The following is a 9,651-nucleotide window of genomic DNA, read 5'->3' as shown; positions in this document are numbered from 1 at the left end:
CAGGGGGGAGGGCTTAGCACAAGTGATTCTCCACGGTCAGCCTTAGGAACGGAACATGTCCGATGCGACGTCACCTCACAGCCTCCACCCGGGCCAAGCGGCCCATGGACCAATGCAGTTATACAACACTCTGCGCAGACTGGCCGGCCGGCGGATTCCAGAACAAGAGTCGGCCGAACGCCTAAGCCGGCACGTCCACAGGCGCGTACGCGAACACGTACCGGGGAGTCTCCGGCACTCCAGACCTGCATGTTGCATGCGAGGCGCCTCGCGGGAGATTCGGCGCGGCGCCGCGTGGCGTGGCGTGGCGTGGCGTGGCCGGGCGAGCCGCGGGGCCGGCCGGACGAGCGTCCTGTCCGGTTCGCAGACGTTAGCCCCACCGACCGCCGGCGTGGCGGGGCGTGGCGGGGCGTGGCGGGGCGTGGCGGGGCGTCCCTCTCTAGCGTCGCAAGGTCGCATACCGGCTCAAGAGCAGGAGCCTGCTCACCCCCGAGCCGAGCCCGCGAGTGACGTCAGACGAGGTGGTCACTCGTCTTTGAGGGGTCGGGCGAGCTTTGGAGTGACCCACGAGCCGAGCAGCAGAGGGACACGCATTGGGCTGCGTCCCGATCAGCTGGCCTTCCCTCCGGGCGGGCCCGGCCGGGCGGCAGCGGGCGGGAGCGGGCGGCTACCAAGGGGGACCACATTCCCCACCGCGCCTGCCTCCTGCCGGGGCCCCGACTGCACAGCCGCGGGACCGCAGGAGACCCGCTCCAACCGCGCGTTTGGCTGCAAATGTCTGTAAATGTTTCTAAGATGCGGTTGGGCTGACAGGATTAGTCGGAGGGTTCCGCGCCCCGGTGGCCGAGTGCCACACACACACACCCGTACCGCCAGCGCCAGCCGGCTCTTGGCTGTCGGTGACCCCGTTCGGTTGACGCGGCCGTTGATGGCTGGTTGATGGGGCCCGGCCCGGCCGCCGCCCCCGATGCCGCCCCCGCGAGTCCCCGGGCCCGGCCGGTGCAGCGCGCAGTGAGGCTGCCAAGGCCCCCGCCGCAGCCGCCCCGCTGTCCCCCTTACATCACATATTGCCCGCCAGGGCGGGCGGAAAAGCGAACGTGAGGTAACTTGTTGTCACTGCAAACATCGGCTGGGCCGGCCAGACCCTCCACCGGGACTCGCCGGGGTCCGCTGGGAGTCGCTTGGGGCCCACCAGGATCCACCGGGACCGGGGACGGGCCCTCTGCCCTCAGCATAGGCATCGTTCGGGATCGTCTACCCGCGGGCGTCCCAGATCCCCTAGGTCCCCCGGGCCTGATTCCGAAGAGCGCTCAAGGGGAGCTGCCCCATGAGTATGAGTGCGACAAGGATGGAGCTGTACGGAAGGTAGGAGAGCGGTCTTCGGAATCAGTCGGCAGGGTCCTGCGGTCCGCCAGGGCCGCGCAAGGTGCCCCAGCCCCGGCGGAGGGTCCGACTGATCCCCGACCAGCAGATCCCCGATGAAGTGTGGCGACGCAACATCGGACCAGGTCGATGATGCTGTTCCGCCATGGCAACGGCGGTAGGCCGAGCGGCTGTGCCGACGGTCCCCCGCCGGCCCCGCCGGCCCCGCCAGCCCCGCCGCCGTGAGCCTGCCGGCCATCCTATGGCGGAAGACAAGGCGGTGCTTGCTCCATCTCCACACACCAACATCACACCACGGCCCGTCAAGTCCAGTCGGGTCCAGTCCGGCGGTAGGGGCAAGAGCGGCGGGAGCGCGGCGGGAGTGTGGCGTGAGCGCGGAGGGAGCGCGCCGGGAGCGTGGCGGGAGCGCGGCAGGAGTGTGGCGTGAGCGCGGAGGGAGCGCGGAGGGAGCGCGGAGGGAGCGCGCCGGGAGCGCGGCAGGAGCGTGGCGGGAGCGCGCCGGGGGCACGCGGAGGGAGGGCAGGAGCAGCTCGGGAGCGCGGCGGGAGCAGCCAGGGCGTGATGACTTGGCACACCGGCTGACCGGGAGGGCAAATAAACGTATGCGCTCGTTTTATGTCCGGGTGGGTCTGGGTCCCGTCCCACTCTGTCGCCTTACAGCACACAATGAATGCCCAACGGGGAGCGATCGTGCGGCTCACAGTGGCCAAGTATTCATTTCGCACACCGCACTCCACGCTAAAGTGCTGATTTTCAAGAAAATTGCGGGCTTTGCGCAGAAACCTAGATGATACTGATTGGAGATTAGAGAGCAACTCTTTGGAAACCAAGTCTTTGGAGTCCGCATTCTGCCTAAAAGTTACCTCTGCTGGGGGCGTGAAATAACTGATTGAAAACCAAGCACCCACATTTGTCCTGCTTGCTTCCTTGCCCCGCTCCAGCCTGCAACCCGCACCGCTCGACCGGCCCCGGTCCACCTCTCTCAACCCCACTCCACCCTACCGCACCCCGCCACGCCACGCCCTCAGGAACGCCGGTTGACCTTCAGGGTCATTGACGTCTTGGGGCTGGTCATCCTGCCGGTTCTCGCTCTCGCTTTGTTTTCAATTTTACTTTTTCCTTCATTGCGTCCCTTTTTTAGTTGTCCCAACTCCTCACTTACCTTCTGCTGTCCAGGTCGCTTATCGGCCGTTTCCTCTTGCCATTTTCGCTGTTCAAGGAGGTTCTCGATGGTTCGCGGAAAAGTCCCAGCAGGGCACCGCCACCGACGATCGTTCCTGCAACACGTTCAGTCTACCTGCATTTTGGGCGTTGTGTCGATAGCGGACATGACCTGGGCGCCGAGGGTCAGGATGGACGTTAGCGGACATGCGGTACCTGGACGGTCGGTTCGGGGTACCGGAGGACGGCTAATCCCAGTGGGGGCCGCCCAGTGTGTCGTTTGCGGACATGCGGCGGCGGCCGGCGGCGACGGGCGGTGACCGAGAAGAAGCAAACCAAAACTAGCAAACCTAACTCAATACAGAAAATCAGTAAAGATATTCTTAGATAATCATCTGTTCAGCTAAGTTGTGAAATAATAAAAAGCCAACCAAAACTAACAAACCTAACTGAATACAGGAAATCAGTAGTGGTAGTATCAGTGCAGCGTTGCGCTTCGCTATCGCTCCGCGCAACGCTTTGGCATGGAGCGACGCCCATCTGACTTCAGAAATTGATTACTGCCGCAAACGACGATTTGCCCGTGCTGGATCTCGCTCCTCCGTCAGACAGTACTAGCTGCTGACACGTTAATGTTTAGTTCAAGTGCTGAATATATACTCAGATACCAACCGGTCGTCTTTGCCCTCAGCCCGAGTGTAGTAGCGCCTGACGGTCCCTAGGTAGGCCGCCGTAGCCGCCGCATGTCCGCAAACGACACACTTGGCTGTCCCCGCTGGGATTAGCCCTCCGCCGGTTCCCCGAACCGGCCGTCGAGGTACCGCATGTCCGCTAACGTCCATCCTGACCCTCGGGCCCAGGCCATGTCCGCTAACGTCCATACGCCGCATTTTGCACTGTGGCGACTATCCTTCGAAATGGGCGTTCGAAAAAAAAGTGCCTACAAGGGGCACGACAGCAACAAGAGTTACTAGTTTGACATGACACGACTCCGTAAACCTCTGTGCAAGCCATCAATAAGACTGGTGTGCATGTAGGAAAAAAAATGCGAGTCGACATTCTAGAATACAACTTTGCAAGTTGTTGTTGTTTGCCAGAAGAATGCTGATCAGATTAGACAAATCGCGTACAACGGAATGAATAACCTGGAAAGTCAGCGGCCCTACTAAGAAGAAACGTGTCATGTGTTCAACCAATAGTAAATGGTGTACCCGTCGCACATTTCGCAATAAACATGCAGCTTTGGAACAACATGACAACGTTCTATGCGAGGTTCTATGCCAAGTACTCGGAACAGCACTGCACCCAGAAAAATAGTTTCTTGATTCAAGTGCAAGCTGACACAAGATGAAAATTCACCATTGAAACAAGGCAATTTTGTCTTTGGAATAAGATTTTTCTCTTATTCGAAAGAAAATATCAGCTTGTTTCAAGAGTAAATTTGATCTTGTGTCAGCGTGCACTTGAAACAGGAAGAAATTTACTTGAAACAAGAAACGATTTTTCTGGGTGTACAAAACGTTTAAAATGTGCACACCACGCAAGTGTGCAACTTGAGTTAAACACCGTGTAATGTTTAAAATCATAACTTGCACACCTTGGTGTTTAAATTATACACACTTGTTTTACCAGTGAGAAATATGTCAGTATTTTTGTGTATTTTTTCAGTATTTTGTAGTAATGCTAGAACACACCATAGGTGTATTTCTTGTTCGCCGCTGACTGAACTGATCAAATTTTATGTGTGATCCTTCAGCCAACCAGCCGTGTCGCTAACCCCTCGATGGGGTTGCATTCCGGCAAGGTGGGGGGTGAGGCGCTGCAGGAGTGGGGCGAGGCGGGGCAAGGCAGAGCGCTGACGGGGAATCCCCAGCGTTTGCTCCTGTCCGGTTCGGCCGTCCGGGTCCCTTTGGACCAAGGAGGCTGCAGCGGCGGCGGCTGAGGTCCCCCGCTCTTCAGAACCGGTTACCTACCAACATATTTCAAAATTTCCGGTATCAGAAAATTCTTTCGTTCCACCCTGCACACCTCTGCGCGTCACGCCAGAGCAGGCCATGCGAAGCGGTTTTCATAAGATATACCTGCCCGCTACCTGCGGCAGAGGGTACTGGAGGATACACCATAATGTAAAAAGTAATAAATCTACGATATGTTTTAACAATGTGTGAAACACCGAAAGTTTAATCTCTTAAAAGCCAAATATTTAGAACAACTGCATCAAAACTAACGAAGGCATTAAAATCAATAATGTTTGGAGCTCTTAAAAGCCTCTAAAATTCATAATGTCTTTCTTTGCACGCACACACGATCATTAATCATGGGAAATGTTTCTGTAATCCCATCGAATAACCGTCCACCTATCTATGTCTAACCGTTTGTATCCACTCGCGCTGCTGGTACGTTACAGTGTCTGCTCCACAATCACGTGTATTGCCTGGCCGCCACTTTACAGGTCCCTGGCCGGCCAGCGCCAGCCACGCCTCATTGCGAAATGTTCGGAGAAAGGGACAGCTCCATTGCGGAGTATTGAAGAAAAAAACACCTCCTACAGTATCAGAATTCCCTTTAGAATTGCTACATAATCAGTCAAAGCACTCAGAAGGCCCAATTTGAGTAAATTTACGCCAAATTCACTTGCCTAAAGCAAAAGTGTTTGTGAGCGTGTTTCATTACAGAAATATACATTGCGCTTTTAACCCTAACGTTATAACTGTAAACATCGATGCTGTACTTAAGATTTACCGTTTTATACTGTTATTTCGTATCGTACAGTTTAGAATGAAAATTTAACAGTCTTAAACTTTGTTTTCGTTAACGACTTCAAACTTATCAGCATTACACAAATGTTACAAAGAACTCTCCAGCAGACAGATGGACAAATGGGCAGACAGACAGACAGACAGACAGACAGACTAGACGTGTCTTAATGAAATCACTTAATGCACTTTCGAGGAGTAACCACCAGCGCAATAGTATGTATTCCTGATTCAAGTATTACGCGCAATAATGTTTATATGAGTAAATAGTGTCATTTCTAAAGAAGGTTGTAAAAAGGCAAAATATGCTCTTAAACGGTAGAATTTTGCGCGTTTGTAATGCAGTGTAATTGGGAGTAGTGAGTAGTCTGTACACCAAAACTAGAAGTTGTTACACCTCGTGCAGTTTTAAGAAATTGCATAATGACACACTTTCTCAGAATCATCACATTCACACATTTTAGTCTATTGCATCCACTTACACTGATAAATTAAGTTTTCAACTGGCGTGCACATTAAGTGTTCAACGTTATGTTGCATCATTTGAAGTGTTTAACGGAATATTTGAATACTATAAAGGGTTCAACAGTAAAGTTGAACACTTAGAAGTGTTCAACACCAGGGTTTGCCAGGCCACGCCCCTTTGGTTTAAATTTAAACTATTCAAATTTACTGTTCAACGTTTAAAATAATCATACATCCAGTCAAACACTTAAAAGTCTGCGTGTGTGTAACATCGGGTTCAGCACTTGCATGTGCACGCCTGGTAAACACTTTATGTATCTGATACATTGTATCAGTGTACAGGTACAGAGGAGCTGCACCAAAGTGGCATTCGTAATTATAAAGTCCCCCTCTAGTTGTCCGCGCCGCCGCCGCGATGCGCCAGGGGGCGCTGTCGTGCCCGCCAGCGGGGAAGCAGGCGCCCGGCCCGCGCCCGCACCGCGCCCGCACCGACCGTGGCGCCAAGGTGAAGGCCGTGACGGGGGGTGAAGGTCGGAGGAGGAACCCAAGGACGACACCGCCTCTCTCTTGTGGGTTATTTGAACCGCGAGGGGCGGGGCGGGGCGCGATGAGGGCGCAGACGGCCGCCATTCAGACTCTGTTTCGTAACACCTCCGATGGTGATCAGTCAAGTCAAGGGGATGAGCGCAAAAGCAATTCATTCCAATGATTCTGCCGTTACACCGACGACGTGCCACCTCCCGCTGTGAAATGATACACCATGATTAGTTTCGCCAGTAGCACACCTTCTTTCTCTCTCTTGAAATTAAAAAGATGTATAAGAAATACTATAAAGCTTATTTGATTGATCGGAAACTAGTGCGAGATTCTAATATTTGATTTAGTGGTTGTGGGATGCATTTCACGAATATACTGGTTTAGGGTTCCGTCCCCCTGGAGTGCCTCAGATTTTGAGAGAGTTTCCCCGAAAAATGTGGGAATTTTCCTAATTTTTTAGACGATTTCCTCAAATATGGATGTCGTATGAAGTTTTTTCTTTTCCCTCAAAAACGTGTTCTATCCATTTTGCATGAAAAGTGGAATGCATCAAGAAATGTTTCATGAGTGGACGATAACATGGGACACATCACAACATCACACATCAATGATGCGTGTCCAGTGATACTTTCTAACGGCCTCCTTGTTTCCGCAGGACCTCAGGCTCCGGAATGACACCATGTCGTACTACTACTGGCAGAAGCCCGGCGTGGTGCGGCTCACCAAGGTGTACATCTTCAACGTGACCAACCCCGACGGCGTCCTCAAGCGGGGCGAGAGGCCGCGACTGCAGCAGGTCGGCCCTTACGTATACAGGTAACGTTTCCGAAACTTCACTCCAAGTCGAGGGGTGCCCATGCCCAACTGCATAAAAATGTGTACACCGGATTACCAAATTGTAAAGACTACCAATGATTACCGAAGATTGCCATGAATACTAGGTATGATTCACATGTATTCTAAAACTAAACGGCTATTTTTTGTCCTGAGAATGATGCATTTTTGTGCACATCGTAGGTAGTTCTTAACTCTTTATCTTCCAAGTTAAAAATTTGCATTCTATGATTAGACATATTATATTTTTGTCCATGGAAGAGATGCAAAGTCAACATATTAAACATGCGCGGTTATATTTCGGCAAGATGTGCACAAAAGTTCATGTCTCAAAAAAAATTCGTCCTTTGAAGGTGTGTGGATTATAAGGGATTACCAGTGATTACCAAGTAGGTGTACACCTGATTAAGTTGGACACCCCTCGCTCCAAGTTCTCGTAGACTTATATAGTTAACTAAATTTTGTTGTCTGCCTGTTTCGAAAAATTTTACTACACTCAGAAAAAGGTTATATGGGCAGCTAAAAAATTGGTTATACATGGAGCTACGCAGATAAAAGTTAGCCAGGTAGTTCCACCGCTTGCTCAAGAGCTATTGTGTTAGTAGTAGTTGTGCAGCTCCGAAAATTACAGTGGTGGATTAAGGACCGGTTGACAGGGGGGGGGGGATGCACTGTCGGTTGCCTACATACAGGGGTTTTGTGGAGCAAATAATTGCCTACCTTTCAGGCGGCTCTCTAGAGACGACAGGGGGGGCGATCCCCCCCCCCCCCCCCCACCTTAATCCGCACCTCGAAAATTAGTGGTCCATTAACGTTCTAGCTCCAAATATAATTTTTACTGTTAAAAAACAGTACACATGCTGTACGCTGTACCGAGTGTCAAGACTTATACCCCCCGGTGTTGTGGGTTTGCATGCCTAAGGGGATATGGCGCCTTACGGGCAGATCGAGTAGGCAAACCCGCAACACTGTGGTGTATTGTCTTTACAGACGGTACAATCTGGAATCGTGCGGGTGGGTTGCCTACTCGCACGGGGTCATAAGGAGCCGTGGGCGGGCAACAAGGATAGCCAAACCCGCCCGTGCGCGTGCATGCGGTACAGAATAACTACAAAATTGTGCGTCGTGAATACGCCAACTGTCATATAATTTTTTGGAGACAAAATTTTATCCAAAACCGATGGTAACCCGTCCACCCGTGAAGTTTACTGTATTCGATTCGTTCCAACCGACAAACTCCCGCCGCATGAACGTTTGTTGAACATACACACCCACCTTTATTCAACAACAACAACAACAACAACAACAACAACAACAACAACAATAATAATAATAATAATAATAATAATAATAATAGTTGCGGTGTCCACGTCCCCTCCCCTGCACTCCGGCCGGCCGCAGCGCCGCTGGACGCGAGCGGCGCGCAAAAAGGAATGTCTGTCTGTCAGTCTGCGTTGCGCACATTTTCATAACCCGCACTAATGAACGACTGACTTGCGGCCGGCGGAGCCCGAGCCTCCCGAAGTGGGTCACTGCAGCCCTGCCCTGCGGGGGACCTGGGGGGCCCTGGGGGGCCCTGGGCCCGCCCCGGGCGGCGCGACCGCTCGGTTCCGTCCCGCCCGCGCACGGTGTGCGCGCACCCAGTACTCGAACCCACGCCCGCCGCGCTCCGCACCTGCGGCACCTGCAGCTGCTGGGGCGCCCCCACCTGCGAGTGATTCACCCCGCCGCGCGCCGCGCCTTGGGCGTCCTTGAGGCTCTATTTCGCAGCGCGTTTCGACAAGCCGCCGGCCGGAGGCTGCCGGAGGCTGCCGGGGGCGCCCATCGCCTCATCCCGCCCGCCGACCCGCTTCCTGTTGGTGTCCACTCCGACCCCGCCCCGCCCAGCCCCGCGCCGACACCTCGACCTTCACAATGACCGGCTCCAAACCCCGGGAAAGTGAAAAGAGTGAGTGAGTGAGTGAGTGAGTGAGTGAGTGAGTGAGTGAGTGAGTGAGTGAGTGAGTGAGTGAGGTGAGTGAGTGAGTGAGTGAGTGAGTGAGGTGAGTGAGTGAGTGAGTGAGTGAGTGAGTGAGTGAGTGAGTGAGTGAGTGAGTGAGTCAGTGAGTGAGTCAGTGAGTCAGTGAGTCAGTGAGTGAGTGAGTGAGTGAGTGAGTGAGTGAGTGAGTGAGTGAGTGAGTGAGTGAGTGAGTGAGTGAGTGAGTGAGTGAGGGCGAGCAAGCAGGGAACGAGTACATGCGAGATGAGCCGACGAAGCAGGAGCGAGCTAGCAGGTAAGGCGAGTGGGAGGCAGGAGCGAGGGTCTGTTAGGGAAGGAAACTAGCCAAACTGACTGAACCGTTCTCGGGTCCAGCTGCCCTGGGCAGGCCACTCCAGCTCCAAGCCATTGCGTCACTGGAGCGCGCATGGGGGCCTTAAGGGATCCAGCCCCGGCGGGGCGGGGTGGGGCGGGGCGGGGCGCGCCGTGGCCAGTGATGCAACAGGTGTCAGAGCCACAGCAGGGGCAGCCCTCGGC

General features: G+C 53.7%; 1 protein-coding gene across 1 annotated transcript in view; it reads left to right on the top strand.

Annotated features, from left to right (window-relative positions):
* LOC127749374 (lysosome membrane protein 2-like) overlaps positions 1 to 7,151 on the top strand; it is a 45,029-nt gene extending 37,878 nt beyond the window's left edge. Inside the window, exon 4 of the mRNA XM_052267376.1 lies at positions 6,958 to 7,151. Within this exon, the coding sequence (XP_052123336.1) occupies positions 6,958 to 7,122 (165 nt within the window). The 3' untranslated portion in view covers positions 7,123 to 7,151. The remainder of the gene's footprint in view (positions 1 to 6,957) is intronic.
* The last annotated feature ends 2,500 nt before the right edge of the window (positions 7,152 to 9,651 follow it).

This window comes from Frankliniella occidentalis, unplaced genomic scaffold, assembly GCF_000697945.3.
Source record: "Frankliniella occidentalis isolate FOCC.00 unplaced genomic scaffold, Focc_3.1 Scaffold50, whole genome shotgun sequence".
In the NCBI taxonomy this organism is placed as follows: Eukaryota; Metazoa; Arthropoda; class Insecta; order Thysanoptera; family Thripidae; genus Frankliniella; species Frankliniella occidentalis.
This window is presented reverse-complemented; position numbering and strand designations above follow the sequence as displayed.